At 53.4% G+C, this 22,753-nt stretch overlaps 10 protein-coding genes across 10 annotated transcripts; 4 read left to right on the top strand and 6 right to left on the bottom strand.

Moving 5' to 3' along the window:
• Positions 1 to 191: 191 nt before the first annotated feature.
• On the bottom strand, positions 192 to 3,548 carry SCP_0408420 (Vacuolar membrane protease; the record flags this gene model as incomplete). The annotated part of the gene is made up of 8 exons (XM_027757570.1): positions 192 to 1,099; positions 1,150 to 1,852; positions 1,909 to 2,069; positions 2,128 to 2,259; positions 2,314 to 2,523; positions 2,585 to 2,745; positions 2,807 to 3,303; positions 3,363 to 3,548. The coding sequence occupies 8 exons, from the start codon at positions 3,546 to 3,548 to the stop codon at positions 192 to 194; spliced, it is 2,958 nt and encodes a 985-aa protein (XP_027613371.1).
• Positions 3,549 to 3,780: 232 nt separating this feature from the next.
• SCP_0408430 (hypothetical protein) lies at positions 3,781 to 4,126 on the top strand (the record flags this gene model as incomplete). The annotated part of the gene is made up of 3 exons (XM_027757571.1): positions 3,781 to 3,831; positions 3,906 to 3,947; positions 4,007 to 4,126. The coding sequence occupies 3 exons, from the start codon at positions 3,781 to 3,783 to the stop codon at positions 4,124 to 4,126; spliced, it is 213 nt and encodes a 70-aa protein (XP_027613372.1).
• Positions 4,127 to 4,289: 163 nt separating this feature from the next.
• SCP_0408440 (Catabolic L-serine/threonine dehydratase) lies at positions 4,290 to 5,652 on the bottom strand (the record flags this gene model as incomplete). The annotated part of the gene is made up of 5 exons (XM_027757572.1): positions 4,290 to 4,543; positions 4,609 to 4,908; positions 4,970 to 5,148; positions 5,207 to 5,505; positions 5,554 to 5,652. 5 exons carry the CDS (start codon positions 5,650 to 5,652, stop codon positions 4,290 to 4,292), a joined length of 1,131 nt encoding a protein of 376 aa, XP_027613373.1.
• A 498-nt stretch (positions 5,653 to 6,150) lies between these two features.
• SCP_0408450 (Alpha-xylosidase) lies at positions 6,151 to 9,203 on the top strand (the record flags this gene model as incomplete). Its single annotated transcript, XM_027757573.1, has 13 exons — positions 6,151 to 6,298; positions 6,366 to 6,824; positions 6,876 to 7,096; positions 7,149 to 7,186; positions 7,240 to 7,398; positions 7,451 to 7,545; positions 7,595 to 7,685; positions 7,745 to 7,859; positions 7,925 to 8,106; positions 8,163 to 8,172; positions 8,229 to 8,345; positions 8,398 to 8,577; positions 8,634 to 9,203. 13 exons carry the CDS (start codon positions 6,151 to 6,153, stop codon positions 9,201 to 9,203), a joined length of 2,385 nt encoding a protein of 794 aa, XP_027613374.1.
• Positions 9,204 to 9,464: 261 nt separating this feature from the next.
• SCP_0408460 (COX assembly mitochondrial protein) lies at positions 9,465 to 9,817 on the bottom strand (the record flags this gene model as incomplete). The annotated part of the gene is made up of 3 exons (XM_027757574.1): positions 9,465 to 9,554; positions 9,608 to 9,720; positions 9,787 to 9,817. The coding sequence occupies 3 exons, from the start codon at positions 9,815 to 9,817 to the stop codon at positions 9,465 to 9,467; spliced, it is 234 nt and encodes a 77-aa protein (XP_027613375.1).
• A 259-nt stretch (positions 9,818 to 10,076) lies between these two features.
• Positions 10,077 to 12,886, top strand: SCP_0408470 (Transketolase 1; the record flags this gene model as incomplete). Its single annotated transcript, XM_027757575.1, has 15 exons — positions 10,077 to 10,176; positions 10,238 to 10,283; positions 10,336 to 10,401; positions 10,458 to 10,463; positions 10,514 to 10,764; positions 10,813 to 10,901; positions 10,955 to 10,970; positions 11,024 to 11,126; positions 11,176 to 11,306; positions 11,366 to 11,892; positions 11,942 to 12,011; positions 12,072 to 12,529; positions 12,588 to 12,617; positions 12,670 to 12,745; positions 12,801 to 12,886. The coding sequence occupies 15 exons, from the start codon at positions 10,077 to 10,079 to the stop codon at positions 12,884 to 12,886; spliced, it is 2,055 nt and encodes a 684-aa protein (XP_027613376.1).
• A 200-nt stretch (positions 12,887 to 13,086) lies between these two features.
• On the bottom strand, positions 13,087 to 13,633 carry SCP_0408480 (Cytochrome b-c1 complex subunit 7; the record flags this gene model as incomplete). Its single annotated transcript, XM_027757576.1, has 4 exons — positions 13,087 to 13,179; positions 13,234 to 13,353; positions 13,407 to 13,435; positions 13,495 to 13,633. The coding sequence occupies 4 exons, from the start codon at positions 13,631 to 13,633 to the stop codon at positions 13,087 to 13,089; spliced, it is 381 nt and encodes a 126-aa protein (XP_027613377.1).
• A 220-nt stretch (positions 13,634 to 13,853) lies between these two features.
• SCP_0408490 (Nucleoside diphosphate kinase) lies at positions 13,854 to 14,529 on the top strand (the record flags this gene model as incomplete). Its single annotated transcript, XM_027757577.1, has 5 exons — positions 13,854 to 13,892; positions 13,948 to 14,062; positions 14,121 to 14,273; positions 14,326 to 14,416; positions 14,469 to 14,529. 5 exons carry the CDS (start codon positions 13,854 to 13,856, stop codon positions 14,527 to 14,529), a joined length of 459 nt encoding a protein of 152 aa, XP_027613378.1.
• A 285-nt stretch (positions 14,530 to 14,814) lies between these two features.
• On the bottom strand, positions 14,815 to 18,292 carry SCP_0408500 (hypothetical protein; the record flags this gene model as incomplete). The annotated part of the gene is made up of 14 exons (XM_027757578.1): positions 14,815 to 15,039; positions 15,092 to 15,266; positions 15,316 to 15,335; positions 15,390 to 15,942; positions 15,992 to 16,194; positions 16,250 to 16,398; positions 16,462 to 16,552; positions 16,605 to 16,639; positions 16,693 to 16,816; positions 16,870 to 17,329; positions 17,384 to 17,924; positions 17,975 to 18,032; positions 18,089 to 18,121; positions 18,179 to 18,292. The coding sequence occupies 14 exons, from the start codon at positions 18,290 to 18,292 to the stop codon at positions 14,815 to 14,817; spliced, it is 2,781 nt and encodes a 926-aa protein (XP_027613379.1).
• A 479-nt stretch (positions 18,293 to 18,771) lies between these two features.
• SCP_0408510 (Probable sulfate permease) lies at positions 18,772 to 21,525 on the bottom strand (the record flags this gene model as incomplete). The annotated part of the gene is made up of 10 exons (XM_027757579.1): positions 18,772 to 19,131; positions 19,184 to 19,265; positions 19,320 to 20,130; positions 20,186 to 20,440; positions 20,491 to 20,642; positions 20,696 to 20,988; positions 21,044 to 21,106; positions 21,162 to 21,244; positions 21,301 to 21,355; positions 21,409 to 21,525. The coding sequence occupies 10 exons, from the start codon at positions 21,523 to 21,525 to the stop codon at positions 18,772 to 18,774; spliced, it is 2,271 nt and encodes a 756-aa protein (XP_027613380.1).
• Between the last annotated feature and the right edge of the window lie 1,228 nt (positions 21,526 to 22,753).

Below are 22,753 nucleotides of genomic sequence, written 5' to 3' on the forward strand. Positions count from 1 at the left end.
GTAGGATATGGGATGCGAAATGGAAGCGGAAAAAGCACAACTGTACTCGTACGTGTTGTATATCAACGTTATCACTCTCGTGTGCATTTCATCTCCGGCGGTGTACTTCCTACCAGATATATTTATACAAGCCAACGCCCAATAATTACATTCGTGAGTACCGAACAGGCGATAACACAGGTGAGTGAAAATTACACGGAAAACTTCGTCCACGCCTCCACGAGCCCGTCCGCCGTCTTCGTCGGCAGCGCCCACACCGGCAAGAACATCTTCACCTCCTCCAGTGCGGGTATCCGTCCGCCCGCGCCCGCGACCCCGCCAGCCGCACCGCTCGCGTACTCCGCCCACTCGCACGCCGCGCGCCCCTCGAATGGCGCCTCTCCGTACCCATCCTCCGCCTCCTCCCACCAGAGCTCGACTTCGAACACGCGGTCCCACGTGCGACTCCAGAGCCGCAGCTCGCGCACGCCCTCCGGGGGCATTGCGTACCCCGGGAGGAGCGCACCGCCGTCCGCTGCGCCGCGCACGGCGAAGTGTGCGATGGGCCGGTCAAAGTACAGCCGGCACGCGCGTGTGTTCCGCCCACCGAGTGACACGCGCGCTGCGCTCGCGTTCACGCGCGTGACGGCGAGGTCGAGCCAGTCCTCTGTGGCCGGAGAGGACGACGAGGACGAGGAGGGCCCGCCCGGGTTGGCTAGGAGCGCCCCTTCCCAGCGGCATGTCAGTAGATTCGGACGGACGACGGGGTCCTCGCTGCAGGAGAGGTCTTTTCCCCAAGAAGAGGGCAGCTCGGGGATGACCCGCTCGTTGACGAAGCCGGGCAGGCCCGTGAGAACGGTTACCGCTCGCGGGAAGGGGCCTATAGCGCTGGACGCGTACACGCGCGCTAGCGCGGTGGATGGTGGCTCGAGCTCGATCGATTGTTGGAAGTACACCTTGAAGGGGCGTTCTTGTGTAAAGGGGAACGCGGTCCATGATATTGTGAGGGAGAGGGCGAATATGACTGCGACGGTGATGGTGAGCCAACTGTGTAGTCTGTGGGCGAAGGGAATAATTGGGACGAAAATGAGAAGCGAGCAGGCTGCCAGGCCTTCGTACACTGATGTACTGTCAGTATGGTTCCGTGATGTTCAGCACGAAAAAACGTACCCGTCCATGGACTGCTCCCATCCACCATCGTATTCGACAGAGCGTGTAGCAGGAGTAAAACCACCTGGAAGAGAAGCAGCGCCGTTAAGGGCACTGACACCAGCAGCTGTAAGATCCACCATCCGAACTCCTCGTACTTCGCCTCCAGCGCTGCCTGGTCAACAACGCCATTCACAGTGACGTATTCGCGCCCGCTAGAGGACCTCCGACGGTGCTGGTGCATGAGGGGAGTAATCTCCGTCGGCTCCGTATCTACGACTTCTCCGTGTTCCTCACTTGCCTCTGCACCGTCTGTATCCTGAGGCTCCGGGGCCTCGTATAATACGCCTCTGACAAACCTTCTGTTTGAAGCCTCTTCCTGCTCGTCCTCGACGGTCAGATCCAGCCCCGCCTTCTTACCTGTCTCTGGATCCTTCAGCTCTCGCACCGCCCCTTCAACCAGCGAGATCCCACACACAATCCAGGCGCTGATGTTCCATGCTGTAACCCAGTACACGCCACCGATATGTCGCTTCTGTATTGCGATGGTCGAAACCAGGAGGAAGATCCACGTCAAGAAGTAGAGCTCCAGCGATACTGCCAATTTTTGCGAAACCGGGGCAGACGGGAGGAGGGTTTGCAGAATTTGGAGTGGGAGAACGATCGCGAGATAAGAGAGCGTCATGCAGGCAAGGAGGACAAGGTGGGGACGCGAGTGGACGACCTACACACCCCCAAACGGATGAACTGGTGCGCCGCAGGATTCGCGGAAATGCTTACATATGGATTAATCTTCACAAACCCGATCACCAGGCCTACCTGAGCTATGATGCCCACTGCTAGCGCCAACCAGAACCGGCCCCATCCCATGACAGCAGTCAGGAACTTCTTGGCCTTCGCCCAACCTTCCCGAGTCATGTTGGATCCTTCTGTTTGAGATGCTGTATCATGGCGCATGAGCGTCGTATCCGGGCTGCGGAAATGTGGACACAAACATACAGCTGGCTTTGTTAGACGCTACGATAACCCAACCAAGCAGCGCAAGAATGACCACAGGTCCCATGGCCAAAAAGACGATGTTGGTCACGTAGAGAGAATTCAGAGAGAACAAGACCAATTTATACTTGAACACTGATACAACAAATCGCCGTCAGTTACAACATTAGGCTCAATTTGGTCACTTACAATCGAAGTATACGCCTTTTTCGTCCTCTCCGCGAGTGTTGTCATCGTTCAGCAAGGACAGTCCTGCGCCACGAGTGCCTTCCATCATGGCCCAGAGTGATTTCCGAGCCTCGCGATAACCCATTCCGGGTATAGAGTCCATTGGGGTGTGGTAGTATGCACGGTTCTTGTAGAATGCAAAGTCAATACCCTGCATGCCTGGGACTTTCCCTTTCAGACACAGTGAACCTTCTCAGCACATCCCCTGAACAAGTAAATATGACGCTGATACCTCTGAGCCCACGTTCGAAGACTTCGTAGTCTGTGTAGCTCCTAACGACCCCGGATGTATAGGCGTCGGCACTCGTCACCTCCGCATGAGGATGAGATATCTCATGCGACAGGAAGGAGCGCATAGGCGCCAGAGACGTGGAGCGGAAGACCAAAGGTTGGCTGTTGAGCTTCTCAGAAAACCATGCATAGTGCCGTGTACACGCGTAAAATACCCACTCACCCACCGGAGGCGGCGCCCTCGAGGTTGATGAAGCTGGAGGTCAAATTTGACCAAGGATGTTTCCAGAAAGCATACGCGCCATGCAGACCATCTTCCTCCCCGTTGTTGAAAAAGAATATGGCCGTCCTGCGAGGTCTTCGCTCAGGAGCGGAAAGATAATCCACGAGTGAGAGCAGAGTCACGACTCCCATACCATCATCAGTGGCACCAGGGGCCGTAGAAACAGAATCGTAATGCGCGGAGAACAGTACCCCATCCGATGATGAGAGCGAGGAATCGGTACCGTCAATTTTGACGAGAATATTTGTGCCTTCGAAGTACACTCCTCGGTATGGCTGTACGTAATTGCCTGGGGCGATATATGAGGCGTTGGATATCAGGTCGTCCGAGAGATGGACATGCGCATATTTTGAAGCATTAGGTTCCAGGCGAGAGAGTAGATACAAGCGGACATCATCGTTAGCATGAGAAATGTACGGGTGCGGGCGAGTAGTTATCTGGAGCGTGTATACGCGTCAAACAGTCTGAACAGTAAACATACGATCTAAGAGCTCACACGATGAAGGTCCTCGTATGCTTGATCCAAATTCAAGCCTCTCATCTTCTTTGGTACTTTCGAGACCTTGTCGGCAGTGAGTACCAGAGCGAAGATTGCAGCATAGACGGCGACGGTTAGCACGGTTACTGGGACTGGTGTGAATCTGAAGGGCGCAGCTAGCCACGAAGAAATGCTTCGAGCCATGACTGTACGTAGATAGTCTCCTTCAAGTTCGTCACACAACATGAAGGTGAATGACGTCGACGCGTGCTGGTAGGCACGTGATCCGGAGAGGACCAGGCGTCTAAGCGGCGGACGCCGTTGCCACTTTCTCGCGTTAATTCTCTCCTGCCTGCCTTGCTCTGTTAGGCTTACAATGGCTGGTCCAAATCTCGAAGTCTTCAAATTCGCCATCTATGTCTTCTTTCCACTTGCCATGATGCTCCACTATGGCGACCCGGATTGGTACAATCGACATGTCCTTAGTGTAAGTGATTTCCAGTAGTCAACCCATTGTTGAAGTATGGCGGATTGATTGCTGATCTTTTCTTGCTACTTCAGTACAAGGACCACATTTTCCCGCCTGATGAACGACTGGTCACGGTAAGTACAAGACTCCTCGTCCGCTTGACTAATAGACCCATATGTGTGCTGCTCTCCAGAAATTGCCTGCCGATCAGAGTGCACTGCGCGAGGAGCTGGCCAAGATCAGAGCTCGCAAGCGTGAGAAGAAAGCTGAGAGGGAGAGGGAGATATCATCCGCCGCGGCCCACACTGCATAGTGTTCCGGTCTACGGACTAAGGCGGTCGTCTGCCGCAGGTACGTCGCGCATTCGTTCATGTAAACACCTGACCCTAGCCCAGTCACTCAGGGGAGTGAAGTCTATCTACAACATTGTTGTCCCAATGTATGCCTTATGCATTTGTAACACTACTCTTATCTGTTCACATATCCAACGCCCACTGCTCACCATTGCACAGCACTTGCCATTTACTTCCATTATTTGCGTCTGCCTGAACACCCGTCCGATACTCTTCCAGTTCTTCGAGATCTACTTTGAAGCCCCCACAGACGATAAAGACTACCGTTCTCGGAGAGCTTGACGGTGAGGATGGCAGTATCTTTTCAAATAATGCAGGGTTGTAGGCTGAAGTGAGAGTCGCGGCGCATGCAAGTTCCACCAGCATCTTGTGTTCCTCTACGCAGGTTCCAGATAGAGAGGACGCGGTTAGTTGACATCATGTTAACAGGCGGCAAGCGTACCTGCGAACGACCGAGCCGTCTTCATTAGAAACTCGTCAGGCAGACATACACTCTTGAGTCCACCCTTCCGATCCAGCGCCATCTTCACAACTGCAGCAGAGGCCGACGATGCTCCGAGAGAGGTTGCGCGTGACTTCAGCGTGGATAGGTGTGCAACATTCACATTGTGTACGGAATCGTGCTCAGCTCGGACACCTTCAGGTGGCAAGTGAGATTCTGTCGCAGTAAATGCACCAGGGTTAAGTGCCAGCGACTGGTAGAAGCTGTTGGAGCCAAGAGTCTCGAGTGCAACAACGGGTACTTCTCACCAAACTCGTCAATTTGTGCACGACAGAAATGCTGTGAGTTGGATGGAGCTGACCATGATCCCATCCGACAGATCTGCACCCCTGCAAGACACCGCCGAGAAGCCCTCCGCCCCCGACGCTGCAAAATATGGCAGCCGGTGTCATTCCCGGCGGGAGCTGCTGCACGATCTCAGTGATCATAGATGCATGCCCTTCCCAGAGGATAGAATTATCATAAGCGGGCACTAGCACCCTGCAAATGGATATCAGTATCATTGCGATTTGAATACCTCGTTCGAGTGTATACGCACGCCTTGGGATCCGCTACCATCACCTCCTCTGCCTTTGCTAGGGCCTGCGCATAGCACCTGCCAGCCGTGACAATATTTGCCCCCTCCCTCCTCATGAAGTCGATCGTGGACCGACTCACACCCTCGGGCAGGAAGATAGTGCAGCGCAGACAGAGTGCCTTGGCGGCGCACGCGGCGGCAAGGCCTGCGTTCCCACCCGATGCGATGATTAAGTGCGTGTCAGGTCCGTGTGTGCGTAGCGCATGTTGGACGAACAGCGATATGCCCCGATACTTGAACGATTGTGAAGGCTGTAAATTCTGCGCGGACAAGTTAGGTGAGTCCAAATATCTCTGGCAAGGGCATACCTCTAATTTCAGATATGCATTGCATCCGAGGCGTGCGGAGATGTGTGAAGAGAAGATGAGAGGAGTCTCGGACCAGAGCTTCCCATCCAGTGTAGACATAATGGTTGGCACTGATCTGGGGAGATATGCGCTGTCGCGGCGGTGAGCTGTCTCACTTCGTTACTAGTCTATTGAATCTTGCCTTACACCGTTAGATTATCACAAACTGAAAAACGTCCTGACCTACCCTCTTAACAAAACCGCGAGCAATAGGCTGGACAGTTGCTTCTTGAACTTCACTGAGAAGTGAGATGCTCACTCAGACTGAGTCACTCCCGTATGAGACACGTGATCTCGACGCGTTTTATCTCGATCGCGTCGAGCCGAGGTCGTGTCTTGCGCTGATCCAGATTGCCTGTACACCACTTCTCACACTCTCCACGGTTCTTTTCTTCGCTACTATAAACCCTGTGCATGTGCAATGGGCCTGGGAAGTGTAGTATGACTTCCTTGGCGGCCTGACGGGCCGTTGTGGTCATCTGTACCTGGAACAACCCGTAATCATTCAAATACGCAAGATGGGGCCCCACTTCGGTGGCATCTTTCAAACAGGCTGATATGCGGTTCAACGACGGATTCTGGCTCCTGAAGAGCGGTGTCAAGCCGTCCTACGGACTTCAAGTCGTCCAAGCTATCCAGGACGGCGATGGTTATAACCTTCAGGTCTCGACCAAACCGATCCGCCATCGTGGAGATACTCTAGCCGGTACGCAGTCGCATGATTTCAGGCTGATCCAGCTTCTTTTGATCTTTGAACGATGCTGGTACCGTAGGACCTGTGCTGTGTATCCGAGTCCACTCTCCGACAGAGGGTGTCGTCGGAGTGAAGATCGAACACTTCAAACATAGTAATCCTGCTCCAAATTTTCCCCTCTTCCCGGACGACCCGCCGGTGCCCTCTGTTGTGCTCATGAAAGCCGATTCTTCCTGGTCGATTGCCACCGGCGGTTTGACTACAGAGATTACAGAGAACCCTTACACCATTACGTTCAAGTCACTCGCTCGCACACTAACCACGGCAGGATATAGGCATCAGGCGATCTACGATGTGCCGTACAAATGGACAATCAGAAGTGCATCCAACGGATCGTGTCTTGCCACAGATGTGAGCTCGAATCCGCATCCAAGGAATCCACCAGAATTGGTGCGCTATGTCCATTCCGAGCTAAACTTGTCTCCCGGAGAGTTGGTCTATGGATTGGGAGAACAATTCGGCGCATTTGTGAAGAATGGTTAGTACTCTCCTCTGTGGAAGGCTGCTCTACTGAGCATTGATTGTTCAGGCCAAACGGTCAGTATTTGGAATCAGGACGGCGGCACGTCCAGCGAACAAGCATATAAATGTGTCCCTTTCTACATCACCAACCGTAATTATGGTGTCTTCGTCAATCATCCTGGAGAAGTTGAAGTGGAAGTCGGCAGCGAGAAGGTGAGCAGAGTCGGTGTAAGCGTTGCCGGTGAGAGCTTGGAGTACTTTGTTATCTATGGCGATACGCCGTTGGAGGTAAAAGACATGTTTCAGTTTGTTGACCCTGTGTCTCACTACCTCTGCACAGATTCTCGAGCGCTACACCCGTATGACCGGCCGACCTGCGTATGCAAACCTTGACATGCTGTGGTTGTTGATTCTGACGACGCCATCTCCAGTCTCCTTCCAGCATGGACGTTCGGGCTCTGGCTGTCGACGTCCTTCCTCACGTCATACGATGAAAAAACAGTGTCAGGCTTCCTTCAGGGCATGCAGGATCGCAACTGTCCTGTGCGAGTGTTCCATCTGGATTGCTTCTGGATGAAGCAGTATGAGTGGTACGTCTTCGGCCTGTATCGAGAAATCTCCCGTGAATGCGATTGCGCACAGGTGCTCCTTCACATTCGACCCAGATAACTTCCCCGATCCCAAGGCATACCTCGCGCACATCAAGAAAACATATGGTGTAAAGATATGTGTTTGGAGTAGGTGTTCTGTTTTGTCGGATAACTATTTGTTTTAACCATTGCGCAGTCAATCCGTACATTTCGCAACTCTCCCCTATTTTCCAAGAGGCGGTGAGTGACGGATATCTCATCAAGCGTATGGATGGGACCCCTTGGCAGTGCGTCTCCGAGTCCCCGACGTGCTATAAATGAACATTGACGATGCGCGCTCGTGAAGGTGGGACTTATGGCAACCCGGCCTTGGGGTAGTCGATATCACAAACCTAGCAGCCCGAAAGTGGTACGAGAAGAAACTGGATGCCCTTATTGACCTGGGCGTCGACACTTTCAAGGTCAATCACATTTATTGAATTGCTCCGCAGCATTACCGACATGGATTCGCACTGGTGTTATGCAGACAGATTTCGGTGAACGTATCCCGCATGCGGAGGTCGTATTCCACGACGGATCAGATCCAATGAGGATGCATAACGCGTACTCCGTCCTGTACAATGAGCTTGTGTTCAACCTACTGAAGCGACGATTCGGTGAGGGCGAGGCAGTTGTGTTTGCACGCTCAGCGACAACCGGAGGGCAGAGGTCAGTGTTGGCCTACATTTGCAGGCATGGCGCGTACTGATCGATAACAATATCAGATTCCCAGTGGTAAGTGACATTGGTAAACAAGCTAAGGCAGTGATCACCATGTGGGTATCGAACAGCATTGGGGCGGTGACTGTGAATCGACATTCGAAGCCATGGCGGAGACCCTTCGCGGTGGTTTGAGTCTCACTTCTTCCGGGTTTGCTTTCGCGTCGCATGACATTGGAGGCTTCGAGGTTTGTCAGTTTTTGCCATCCAACATACAATCCTGAGCCCTTCTTCTTGTAGGGACATCCACCGCCTGAAATTTACCTTCGCTGGGTAGCGTACGGACTCTTCTCGTCGCATTCTCGTCTGCATGGATCAATGTCATATCGTGTTCCCTGGCAATATGGTGAAGAGGCTGCGGTATACATGGCACGTTTCCTCGATACGAAGCATCGGCTCATGCCGTACCTGTACAACCTTGTACGTTCCGCCGCGTGTTGTGTCAGTTGAAGAGCTGACTTCCAGCACCACTGCAGGCCCTCGAAGGACATCGGCTCGGACACCCCATGCAACGTGCAATGTTCCTTGAGTTCCCCTCCGACCGTACCACACACTACCTCGACAGGCAGTACATGTTCGGACCCTCTCTCCTCGTCGCACCTGTGTTCGTTCCACAAGGAGAAGATACCGAATATTATATACCCGGTGGCCGCTGGACATCATTCTCCCACCCGCAGCGCACGGCTGATGGTCCGATGTGGGTGCAAGAAGCCGTTCCCCTCGATGAAATCCCGGTCTGGGTACGCCCAGGATCGATCTTGTGCCTGGGACCCAGTGGCATAGGGCGCCCGGATTACGAGCTGGCTCAGGGTGTCGAAGTGCAGGTATACGAACTCGCAGAGGGTCAAGTAGCGCGGATGGACGTACCAACTGGAAGCGGGGCGGAGATCGCAGGCACCGTGAGAGCGGAGAGGAGAGCTGGAGAGCTGAGTGTGAGTGTCATGGCAGGTGATGTGGATATAGCCGCAGTCAGTCTCTTCGCGGGCGGGCGAGTGTGGAAGTCGACCGTGCAGAAGGGACAAAACGAAGTCGCTCTCAAACTGTAAGGATTAGAATAGCTTGGACCATGCACATCGTTCTGGTGGTAAGTACGTCAAATTACCAGGAAGCAAAGAATTACCCAATGCTTCCGTTTGCTAGCACTAACATAGCACCTCCTACACAGGAGCCAGCTCAGTACAGCTTCATCAGTCTTCTGAGAGCACATAGGGTGTCTGAACGTTCCGGTTCCGCATGCCATAGCATGAACGTGGTTGGACGGTGCACCGAACACTCCCATATCAGCAGGCTCAGAGCATCCCAGATCCCTACTCTTCGCGGATATCTGCCCATGCTAGCTCGGTCCTCTCTCGCCGTTGTCTTGCGACGTCACGGTTTATCGCGGTTCGGTCGATGCGCTCAGGCTCAAAATTAGCGACGAGAACTGCTGAGATGTAAGAACGAGAGCTACCTCCTTCCTCAAACACATATTGAGCTTGAGCTTTGCATCGTTGCACCCGCCAGTCCATCTTGACCAGGTATCAGCGTGGCATGCCTCTAGCGCCTGTATGAACTCCTGACAGACTGAAGTCACGATATCACAGCCAGATGAGCTATGGCACAACTAGCGGTGAGATATCTACAACGCGCCTATCTTTTTGTCGGTCAAATGTACGTGCATTTCGAGTTCAAGGCTACTACAACTCGGAGTGACAACAAGGACAGGGAAAAGTATGCCGCCGGCGTCGAGATCGAGAAAAGAGTGCCGGATACAGCGGCAGGGTGAGAAGTTTCCGTGCTTAGAGGGCAGGTTGATGAGAAAGAACTGTGAACTCGATTACGGATTAACGGTCATATCATGTCACGTGCACGGCGCGTATATAGTCGGTGTTCTTGCTACCACGCTTCCTCTCATCGACCTCTCTACCCCGTCTCCAGCCATGTCCAGCTTCATTGCGCAGCCTACGGACGATGCCTGCATCGCTACCATCCGCACCCTTGCTGCGGATGTAGTTGGCAAAGCTAACTCCGGTCACCCAGGTGCGCATACACCCTGCGCCCGGTGTTCACGCCCGGTGTTGAGCGCGATTATTGTATGCAGGGGCTCCTATGGGCATGGCTCCTGTTGCGCATGTCTTGTTCTCCAGGTATGTGTCCATCGATGGGCTTCCCCCAACATCTTCTGATCCATTGCCCCAGAATTCTCAATGCCAACCCCAAGCACTCGAAGTGGTATAACCGAGATCGATTTGTTCTCTCGAATGGGTTAGTCATTGAAGCGAATTTTTGTCCAAGTGCTGACAGCCGTTTAATTCGTGCAGTCATGCGTACGTTTATCGCGTTCGATCGCGTCGCAGAGTAATGAGAAATCGTACAGCTGCGCGCTGCACTATATACTGCTTCATCTCTTGGGATACAAGCTGACCATAGATGACTTGAAGTCCTTCCGTCAAGTTGACTCATTAACGCCTGGTCACCCTGAAACTGGTCACACCGATGGCATTGAGGTCACTACCGGCCCTCTTGGCCAAGGTTTCGCTAACGCTGTGGGTCTGGGCATCGCTCAGGCTCACTTGGCCGCCGTTTACAACCGTGAAGGGTTCGACGTGATCAACAACTATACCTATGGTCAATTTGTTTACTGAGCTTAGAGCGCGTTCACTGACTGAATTTTAGTATTCACTGGTGATGGCTGTCTGATGGAGGGTGTTGCAAGCGAGGCGGCTAGTCTTGCTGGTCACTTGCAGCTGGGCAACTTGATTTACGTTAGTCGCTCTACCCCCTCCATGTAGTGACAATGTCTCACTCCCTTCTCCAGATCTACGATGACAATCGTGAGCCTTTCCATCGCTTCAATGATAGTCTATGTTATTCACCTTCTGAAAAGACATCTCCATTGACGGTGATACTGCCGTTGCGTTCACGGAGGACGTTGAGCAGCGATTCCTGTCGTACGGTTGGCAAGTTCTGCACGTCGACAACGGCGACAGGTATTATTCCCCCGATATTGAAAGACTGCCGTGTTGACGCATTTTGCAGCGACCTTGAGGCGATCTACAAGGCCATTGTCGAGGCTAAGAAGGAGAAGAATAAGCCCACAATCATTCGTCTCAGGACCACCATCGGTTACGGCTCCAAGCAGCAGGGCACGCACGGCGTTCACGGCTCCCGTACGTAAATCTCATCTTTGTCTGGAAGCTTTAGACCATTGACAGTCTGTCTCATCCAGCCCTTAAGGCCGATGATATTGTCGCCTTGAAGACCAAGTTCGGTTTCCCTGCTGACCAGTCGTTCTACGTTCCCAAGGAGACATATGACGTCTATGCGCAGGCGGCGGCGCGTGGCGCGGAATCCGAGAAGAAATGGGAGGTGCTCCTCACCGCGTACGGACAGAAATACCCGAAGGAGCACGCCGAGCTTACTCGCCGTATCGCGGGCAAGCTCCCCGAGGGCTGGGAGAAGGCTCTACCAGTGTACACTCCGGCTGACCCGGCGCAGGCGTCTCGCAAGTTTTCGGAGCTGGTCCTGACTGCTATCACTCCCTTGATTCCCGACATGATTGGTGGTTCAGCGGATCTCACCACCAGTAACCTCACCAGGACGAAGGAGATGATTGATTTCCAGCCGGAGAGCACTGGTCTTGGCAGCTATAAAGGAACGTACATCCGTTATGGTGTGCGTGAACATGCTATGGGTGCAATTGCGAACGGCCTGTCCGCTTATGGTGGCTTTGTACCGTTCGTCGGTACTTTCTTAGTAAGTAGATCTACAGTAGGTGCTCGCAGAAACTCACCAACCTTCGTAGAACTTCGTTTCGTATGCCGCGGGTGCTGTCAGGTTGTCAGCTCTAAGCAAACACCAAGTCATCTGGGTCGGTGAGTTGGATGCCACGGTTGATCTCTTCCATTTTATTGACGGAAATGATGATCTTATAGGCACTCACGACTCCATCGGTCTCGGGGAGGACGGACCCACCCATCAACCCGTCGAAGTCGCTGCACACTTCCGTGCGATGCCGAACCTTGATTTCTGGCGTCCCGCCGACGGTAATGAGACCTCTGCTGCGTACTACGTTGCGCTCAAGCGTACTCAAACGCCCACGATCCTCTCACTTTCTCGCCAGAACCTCCCCAACTTGGAGGGCTCGACAATTGAGCGTGCGGCGAAGGGTGGCTACGTCCTCCATGAGGAGCAGAACGAGGATCTCACTATTGTAAGTACCGGAAGCGAGGTCAGCATCGTGTTGGAGGCGGCGACCAAGTTGATAGCGGATGGCATCAAAACGAGGGTGGTCAGCCTGCCCTGTTGGTCGATCTTCGACGCGCAGCCTGAGGAGTACAGGCTGGGCGTCTTGAGGAGCGGCGCGCCAATCTTGTCTGTTGAGGCCTACTCGGTGAGTGGTTCGCGTACGAATGATTATTGTATCTTACAGAGTTATTGCGAATTTTTAGACTCTTGGATGGCAGAAGTACAGCCACGAGGTGAGATTGTTCGTTCTAGGAACACATGATGTGGCTCATTCTTTCTTCACAGCAATTCGGCCTTTCTGGATGGGGAGCTTCTGGCCCCTACAAGAAAGTATACGAGAAGTTTGGCCTCACCGGCCCCAGTGAGTGCAATGTGTTATTTGCAGATGTGAATGTGGTTTGACTACGTTCGGTCAGACATCGCTATTGTCGCTCACAAGGTGGTCAACTTCTATAAGAAGAAGGGCGGTGAGGTCGTTTCACCTCTTGTCAGGGCATTGTAGTCGGGGGACTCCTTCTGCCGCTATCAACGGGTAAAGTGCAGTCTGTGAATATGTATTTTTTTGGCCTGGGGTAGCCAGCTTCGAACAATGCAATTAGACTTCAGATTTGGTTGAGGGTCGTATTGCGCCTTACATGCTGTGCGCGCACACGAGACTCGAAGATAACGATACCGCATTATGCCAGAGTTGGATACAAATACTTATTTCTTTCCAACGGCCATATGATCCCATGCGCTTCTCTCCTTGTCTTCCTTCTCGACCTCAACTACGTGGGGCTTGAGATACCGCACGTCCTGCAAGAATGCTCCTCGTCAATCTACAAAGATACCCAAGGACAGCAGACAGACCTCTTCGGGCTTGAGCCACTCGCTCTTAGGAAGATTCTCGTGAAGCACGCTGCTCTGCGACCCCCTTTTAAGGCGGTAGGCGCGGTCGTACGCTTCACGCGGTGTCAGGCGTCCCAAGGCCTGCGCATGCAAGATTAGCCTGAGCAAACACGTCGCGTTAATATTGGACTCGCCCTTTGGACATCGTCGCGCTCCTCCACGACTGTCGCAGACAATACGATGAGTGTCCCCTCTGCACAAAAACTCACGCGCAACACCCACGGAGGTCGTCGTATTTGTAGCCCACTTTCCTGTAGCCAGACAGGTCGGCGTACCAGGTTGCGAAGGGCTTAATCCATCTGTACAGAGACCTGTGTCGGCGGATGAAGGGTGCAAGAGACAGGCCTAAGGGAGAGTACATCGCGGCGGACGAGATGTAGTGACCTCCCAACTACTTTGACGAAATTGCCCGAGGCGTATTGTGTACTGTTTGGTTTGTGGCTAGACTCGCAGCTCCCCGATTTGGCAGTGATTCTGAAAACCTGCTATAAAACGCCAGCTAGAACACGTTCTGCTCTACGCGTTGTCTATCCATCTGCCATCTTCTCTTCTGACCGCTCTCTCGCTCCCATACAAACATCATGGCTGGCAATGCTGAACGTACCTACATCATGGTCAAGGTGACGGATACCATTTTCTCTCTCGGAAGATGGTAACGGACATGCGCGCATACAGCCCGACGGTGTCCAGCGGGGACTTGTTGGCAACATCGTCGGCCGCTTCGAGCAGCGTGGCTTCAAGCTGGTTGCTCTCAAGCTCGTGCACGCTACTCCGGAGCACCTTGAAAAGCGTAAGCCGTCCCCAAGTGTCCTGACTCGCAGGCGCTGACCATTGTTGCATGACAACAGACTACGCTGACCTCAAGGGCAAGCCCTTCTTCCCTGGCTTGATTAAGTACATGGCTGCTGGACCCGTTGTCGCCATGGTTTGGGAAGGTCTCGACGCTGTCAAGACTGGCCGTGCTATGCTCGGCGCGACCAACCCTCTTGCCTCTGCTCCCGGTTCGTTACTTCAATCAGTTCTTCTACTGAGCTTACTCTCCTACGTGGACAGGCACCATCCGTGGCGACTTTGCCCTTGCTGTTGGCCGCAACATCTGCCACGGTTCCGACTCCGTCGAGAACGCCGAGAAGGAGATCAAGCTGTGAGTATATGCGTGCCAAGTACGTTGCAGGGCTAAATCCGCTGTTTCACAGGTGGTTTCCTGAGGGTACCGTCCAGTACACCAACGACCTCGCTGGTTGGATTTTCGAGTAGATGCAGCAAGAAAGACTTTACAGTAGGGACTTGTGTAAAATTCTAGCAACGCCTGTATTAACTAGACGTGCAATTGACGGTTCATCGGATCTTATCGATCTCTGAGTCCATCTTGAGGCGCGCAAAGTCCGACGACGGAGTTTGAACACGTGTCGACGCGTCGGTGTCATGTGCCCGCTACCCTCTAGAGCTCCCAGCCCTGATTCCATTAAGTCAGTAGCGCCGGCTTCCTATGCAAACAACTACACAATATATTCTACAACAACATATCTACAAGGCAGTATCTCACTGTTGTCGCTGCCGCAACGACTGCGAAGACTCCGACCGTCCAAGCAGCCCTCCAACGACATTCGTCACCGTCTCGGAGATCTGACGGTGCTGTGGCTGCGTGTGCTTCACGTAGAAGAGGCGTACGCTGGTAGAATTCCAGATTCCCAGAGGTGTCATCCCACGCACGTAGATCTCGCCCCAAATCAGAGATGAGAGCCAGATGATGGACGCGTCGGACCACTGAACATTCAGATCAGTAAGCAGAATCTGAGACGAGTGGATACCAGCTTACCATGAATCGTCGAGGTGTCAGCGGGGATGGTTTCGGTAGGGCATCTTGCAAACTTGTGCTGCGAATAAGGTCTATGATGGCCGCATTTACATTTGTCGGGTTAAACGATGCCTGCAACTCTTGAACCTTGGGCAGCAATTCGGATATCATCAGGAGGATGGGATCTAAGGGTAGCCTGAAAACGAGATCAGATGAGACGCACTCAGGCAAACACGTCTACTTACCCTTGCTGCCAAGAAGTGACCTGCAGAAAACGAGCAATCAGTTCTGAGCGACAACACTCGATTCAGAAACTTACCCATTCCTGCGTGGGAATGAACCCGTTCCGCCCCACCCCAGTCGTAACAAGCCGCTCTAAACTGCCAGTCATATCCATCGACATCGACATTGAGCGCAGGGCCCGCATCTTTCCCCGCGCCTTCTCTGAGATCTCAGGAGACTGCACGCCGAGCGGCGGGGCCTCCGATAGCGTCGGGGACATGAGTGGCCTCGTCGTGGGCGGCTCCTCCTCCGACATAGACCGCGAGCGCGACTCGGGAAGGTTCTCGACGGACTCATGTTCCTGTGGGAGCTCCACGCTGCTATTATTCTCGCTCTGTAGGAGCCGCGCCTTCTCGAGGTGTGGCTCCGCCTCGATGTCGGTTGCCCTATTCTTGCCTTTGTTGAGCGTGCCCTCCGCTGCTCGCGCCCGCTCCTCTTTCGCGAGCTGAATGCGGCGGATCTCCCGCAGGCCCCCGACGAGCGTGAAGGTGCCGAGGTCCTCGAACGCCCTGTGTGCATGGAGGATGCCGTACACGAGGTTCGGATTCTCGGACAGGTTGCGCAAAAGGACGGCGTTGAACGTCTCGAGCCTGCAAAAAGGCTTCAGCTGGAGTGTATGCCGAGGAGTATGAAACTTACATGAAGAACAACAGCCTGGGGTGGCCCTCGTCGGACAGCAGGAAGGATGGGTGTGCGAACGCGGTAAAAAGCTGGATCAGGCGGGTTGAGGACGTGACGCTGAGATTTTTGAAGTACGGCGCTGAATTTGAGAGCGCGATGATCAGGGCGGGGTACAAAGACGTTAAAGCACCGGACGTCGTCGCCACCATGGAATATATCGCCTGCAGATACATATTCAGGCACAATCTGCAGAGCACCATCGGACTAACCACGCACATGAATCATGAAATCAGCCGCAGTACCCAAGTTACTCCACTTCTGCGGCACTTGAGCCCTGACAGGCGAGGACAATTTCGCGCCAAACGCACGTTCAGCGGAAAGGCTCTGAATAATGTAGGAGAGTGCTCGGCACAGGCCGTGTTGCTCTGCACGATGAAACGACATCAGCGTCAGTACGAAGTCCATCACCTTCATCAGAGACAACCTACGTGGCTTATCCTTGATGTCTATACCATAACAGAGCAGATATGCGAGGAGATCAGTGACTTTTTCCGAGTCTAGGACGTATGCACGGAATTTCTAAAGGGATAGGATGAAATTGCGTCATAGGGAAGAGGCCAAGTGGACATACCTTGTTCAAATCAATCATTTTCCAAAAGAAGACGACTACGCAACACTCAGGACTCCGCATTGTGCAGGCAGCTTAGATGAATACTCACTAGTTTCTACCATGTACGGGACATGCTTCCTGGATCCAGGTAGTAGGTTATTGATGGAAGCCATCTCTTCCTCAAAAATCGAAACGACCCCATTCAAGATGTACGCGAAGTCGTTCGGCCGATGCTACCTACAAGTCAGTCTCAACATTATCAAGGCATGCCCTGGAGATCACGGACCAGCTTGGCTATGAAGTAACGGAACGTATTTGTCTTCGCAGTCGGCGCCGTGGTCTGGCTATCGTTGCTCACCGCATCCCGAGCACTCCCGCTCTGGAAATCGAGAAGTACACAGAGGACCTGGAAACACGTGGCGACGAGGGTTGCCCGCGGATCCTCGCCCTTGAAGACGAGGTGGTTATACGGAAGCCTCCCGGCTACCGTACCCATGAGGTTATGGTCGGAATGTGAAGAGTTCATGATAGTATTCAGTAGGGAGCAAAGGACGGTGAGGACATGACGTCTGGGAATATGCTGCACGAAATGCAAAGAGTACAGGGATGGCGAGGAGAACAGGGATGCAGGAGGGGCATAGATCTGTCTCGAGAGAAGGACGAGAAGAAGACGCAGTACTTCGGTCTTGTTGTTTTCGAACGCGTGGCTGGGACCTGGATCAACAGTGGAACCAACTCCTTTCTCCCTAATGAAAACTTCAGGTTAGCAAGAGGAGGTAACAAGCTTTGAGGAACCGCACCAAATAACATAGTTGATCTTGTAGTGATCCACCTGCAGCTTCGTCGGAAGTGAGAAGCCGCAGCAGAATAATAAATCGATCAGGCAGCTGAACAGCCTCTCAGCTAAAGACGGCAGAGTGAGCTTCCCCTTCGTGTCGGCAGTTGTAGCCTGGTTCGACGGCCCCTCCGGCGCGCCGTCGTCCCCCTCGTCCTCATCGTCGATGACAAACTGAGGTTCCATCCGCTCCACCATACCAACATCTTCCCTAACCTCTTCCTTCTTCCACAGTACTTCCGTCTCAAACCGACTGGTGTCACTTTCAAGCTCGAACACAACCGGCAGCACACGCTGGAGCACGCGCAGACAATTGAGGACCTCCTTCGTGGTGTTGCGCGGCGCCGACCCAGTGCCGGTTCGGATGAACGACGTCGCAAATGAGGCGACAGAGACACTTGGAGGGGTAGGGAATGTATGGTCGGAAACGAGGTTGAATAGGCGAGACGTGACGACACGGATCAAGGTGGCGACGTTCTCGGGCGCATCATATAGCGCGCGACGTACTAGGGGATCCGTGAGCGGGTGGGGGCGCACTCTGAGATAGAAAGCATACCGTCGTTGTGCGATATCAGGGAGAATACGTCAGAGGCCGAGTCGAACAAAATGACGTACTGCAAGTACACGTTCAGCAGCAAGCTGCGTGTGAAGGGGGGGGGCGCGTACTCACTTGGTCCCAATATGAATCAGTCTCCGGGATGCTCTGGTGTAAGGCTTAGCATACGTAACACGACAGTACGTCCTACAATGTCCTGCTCACGCGAGTTGCTGCGAGTTTGGAGATGCCTCCAGGCTGGCTACGGAACGCGAGCTTAGGCTCGTCACCGAGGAGATTGAACGGCACATTGATCCTCTGTGGCAGATTGGCAAACATCTAGTGAGCAGGTAGCGATGTTGTGAGCCGGAACTTGAGGTTGTATGTGCCCAGTTCGATGGATATGGGTCCAAGTGTGCATGCAGTCGCCAAGATGATCGCGCAGCACGCACGTTAGACGCCGGGGAGAACAGACGCCGACGATCAAAAGAGATAATATTAGGTTAAATTTCCAAGGTAGAGCGAAGCACAAATAGTATAACTTGAGGTCGTGAACCGGCCGAAGAGTTGTGCCGAGCAATGTTTTCTCGAACGAACACCGCCTATGAGTAATATTGATCGGAGACGTTTACACTCGCGCCGTGTTCTGTTTGTGGTCATTACCCTTCCTTTTTTGGCATCCATCTTGGAACTGGGTTAACAAAAAGGCATCGGGCAAGAAATCGCGAAAAACTGCGATGCATACAAACATATATCTATCGTAATAAGTCACATCGCCGTAGTCGTTACAAGGGTCCGGAACGCAGCCCCTACTATTGTCATGACTCTTCCACCTTCAGATCCGACTTGGTCGTGCTAGTCTGACTGTGTAACCGTGCCAGACCGCTCTCCGCGGCACGAACAGCACTGATCAGATCGAAGTGGAAGAATGGCGTGTCCACTAGACTGATGGGCTCGCTCTCGTCCTCGACATCCTGCAGATGCGACGGCACCTGTTGTATGCTCCCACCAGACTCTTCGTCATGCAGCTTGTCTGGTGTGGGCACCTTGCGTCCACCGCGGTAAGGAACCACAGGCGCGATTTCAAGAGGAATGCTTGAAGACGCCACTCCGGTGCCGAATCCGCCTGCGATGAGGGCGCGGCGGATCCATGGAGACAGGATAGTTGCGAAGTGAAACTGCGATACGTTCGTGAGTCGCTGCATGACAGAACGTAGTAAAAATACTCACCTCGATAGGATGGTCTGCCCATCGCTCGAGTTCTGTCCTGGTATCGATCAACGCTTGTACAGCAGTGGTATCAATCTGAGAGCTGTGTAATCGCGATCAGCTACAATGCAGGCGAGCGGACTTAAGATGCACGCACATTCCGGAGAAGTCAATCACGACGGCACGTAATTCTGGTCTCTTCAAGTTCTCCGCGGACTCATCATGTCCTGGCCGGGGACCAGGGTCATTCCAAGGACGGTCGCTAAGCTTGACGGCAGCCATGTCCCTCCCCCGTCTCATGTGCTCCTTCACGTAATCCACGATCACGGAGTTGAGCAGGTACGAGTTTGGATAGAGGAAGCTCTCCTCGAACCGGTAAACGATCACACCGGGCTCTGGCGGTGTGACCTTCACCGCGGCATTCATGACCGTGGGCTTGGGGTTGAGCGGAACGAACACGTCCCGGGTTTCTGATACATCGTCGCGCTTGTCTCCTCGGAGCGTGACCTTTCCGAGGAAGTACCCACGCGGGCGGGCAATGCGCACTAGGAGCAGCGCCGCAGAACTCGCAACTGCAGTGTAGATACCTATCTCGATCGTGGAGAACACCGTGACGAGGACTGAGGCCGCCCAGATAACGAACTCCATCGGCGATACGCGCCAGTACGAGTACGCCTGGCGTGGAGACGTGACGAGGTCCGCGACGGCGTGGATGATCACCGCAGACAAGCCAGCGGTGGGAATCCAGTAGAAGGCCGACGTCAGACCATACAAAGCGACGATAACGACGATGGATGAAAGGATGCCCGCAGCAGGGGTTCGCACGCCCGACTTGGACTTCAGTGCAGAGCGGGAGAAGGAACCGGTGGCCGGGTAGGCGCCGAACACTGTGCCCACAGTGTTGGTGACACCGATGGCGATGAGCTCCTGATTGGGGTTAATCTTGTAACCGTTTCGGCGACCAAAGGCTGCATTTTGCGTGTCAGCCAAGTAGAAACTGCGAGGTGGCGTTGGAAAACGTACATCTCGCGATGGCGATGTGTTCCAGCACAAGAATAATCGTAGCCACAGGGTACTGGCCGGCGAGCGCTGAAACCAATTGACGATCGATGACGGGAGAACCTACATGATGGAAACCCCGTGGTACAGTTTGGAGGATCTTGATAGGATAACTGCCAGACTTTGACCTTCGATGCCGACAATACAGCCAAGATGCGAGCGTCAGAATAATAATAACGAAGGCATTTCGGAAGACGGATATGAAGAAAAATATCCGTTCTAATAACACGAATTCAGTAAAGCCGGAGGAGTGATGATAGAAAACGTACTTCTTCTGGGGAAACGTCGAGAAAGAATATCGCAAAATATCCGAATGAGGTAGAGGCTCGCAAGTCCGGTGAGTCCAAAAGCCGCATCAAGCTTGGTCTTCGGTAAATACTTGAGCGAGTTTATGATGACCTCGTATGTATCAGCACGCGTACTATCACAACAAACTCAGCAAAAGCGTTAGCAAAAAGACTGAGATACACATACTTGAACCCCGTCTCCCCCATTAGACCGGGAACTTGCCCCGCAACGATATTAATTGCGGAGCCGGTCATATACCCACCAACCGCTGGCGCCGGTATAAACTCCACGACCCACCCGAGACGTAGGATTCCTAGGCCGAAGGTAATCCATCCGCAAATGAAAGCGAGGGTCGTTGCAATCTGCGGACTACTCCAAACATTAGGGTGTGCCTTGTTGACACGGGCGATGATCTGCGAGACGGTTAGGGACATGACTGCCACTGGGCCGATTGAGACATCCTTCGACGTGGCGAAGAGCTGCGATTTTCAGATCAATGGGAGGTAAGATTTGAGAGAGACAATGGCATCATACACAGTAGACAAATGTGCCAACGAACGCGGAGTACAGACCATATTGTGGAGGCAGTGTGGCAATCTGAAAATTGCAAAGTCACACGAGCTGCGGAACGTGGGTTAAAGTTCAAACCCACCGTAGCATAAGACATGCTCTGCGGTACAGCGACTATCCCAACTGTCAGACCAGCGACCACATCGCCGTACAGCCAACCTAAATCTGTCAAACAATCTCAGACTGAGGGCCTTCAACCAGCGTTTCGGGGTTAAACTGACTATATCTTGTGATCCAGCCAATGATAGGGAAAAGACTCCTGAAGTAGTGGAGGACCTGGAGAAATGCACAGATCAGCGAAAGGATGGACAGAGGCGGAAATTGCTTACTTCGCGCTTTGGGTCCCTCGAAAGGTGGCGAACCCAGTCTGATACGGAGACGACGGGAACACTCTCTTCGGGGTACCCGATGATACGCTTACCGTATCTTTTCGCAGTGGAGAACATGGCGGGTATGGGGTGTCGAAGCGCCCGAAGGGTGTTCCGTCGAGTAAGCTAAATAGCGGAAGACCTCGTGCAGGAAAGAGCCGGGAGATTGGTAGGCCAGGTACTGATATTCTCGTGGTATGACAGATGGCGCCCTTTCCACAGACCTGAAGAGTCTGCAACAGGCTTACGAGATCTCGCAGAAGCACTAAGCCTAACCGATGTCAGCTATCAACGGGATTGACTCACTGCTACGAAGCTTCCTCGAGATGATATAAGAAGACAGGAACGCCAGACTTTGTTTTCAGGCGTATACCCCGAGCGGGCCATCATATTGCTGGATAGTATTTATTGTCAAAGCACGCAATCTCCGGCGTTCTTGACGCGAAGGTGGTCACGTGACCGTTCGATCGCGACTGGATCGCGCAGGGAAGACGCAACGCACTCGGAAGAAGGCGAATACGCGGCTCCGGGCTCGGGGACCTGCACCACCTTCTTACGGCAACGAGGGCGCGGTAGGGCGCGGCGGCGAGGTCTACTACACTCACCTCCCTAAAAAGTCAAAATGCTCTCTGATCGGTACGTGACGCCTTTTCCACCACAATGACACAAGATACTCCTCTGGTTAGACTATGGGCCAACTCGGCGAATTTACTGCGTGGTGGTCAGTGCCTGTCGTAGCCTTGTGATTCCGTCGCACGAGCAGGCCCAGTAGCATCGAGCTACGACTCCGAGGTAACGAGAGTCCACTAAGTCCGAGGAATTCACCCGGCGCAACTAGCTCGTAGCTGGGCAGCTGCGGATTGTGGAGCCTGCGACGTAGCGTGTGATTAAAGCCTTCGTCGCTCAAGAGCTGCGGGAAACGAGAACCGTTATAGTCGTAGTCCGCCAGTAACGTGCAAAATCAATCCTTGGCGTGGATTGAACCGCGATCGCGCCTGCTTGTTCTTAAAGTGCATACCCGTCGTCATTTGTGCCTGCATCCCTACTGATACCTCATGGTTTGTACATGACGTCGTGAGACATTGGTACTCACATTATTCACCAAGATGTCCCCGCCCGTCCTATACGCACAACGATAGAGAGCATGCGCAGTCGATGACACGAGGAGTCCATTGATCATGAGGCACACAGTGGTAGCGATTTCCGAATTGCATGTCCATCAGCTTCACAACCGAACCACCCTGACTCAGTGGTCGTTCGGCGGCGAGGCTGTATGTCTTGACAGCTCCAGCATGCGCTTCGAAAC

Source organism: Sparassis crispa (assembly GCF_003851025.1).
Source record: "Sparassis crispa DNA, contig_000003F, whole genome shotgun sequence".
NCBI lineage: Eukaryota > Fungi > Basidiomycota > Agaricomycetes > Polyporales > Sparassidaceae > Sparassis > Sparassis crispa.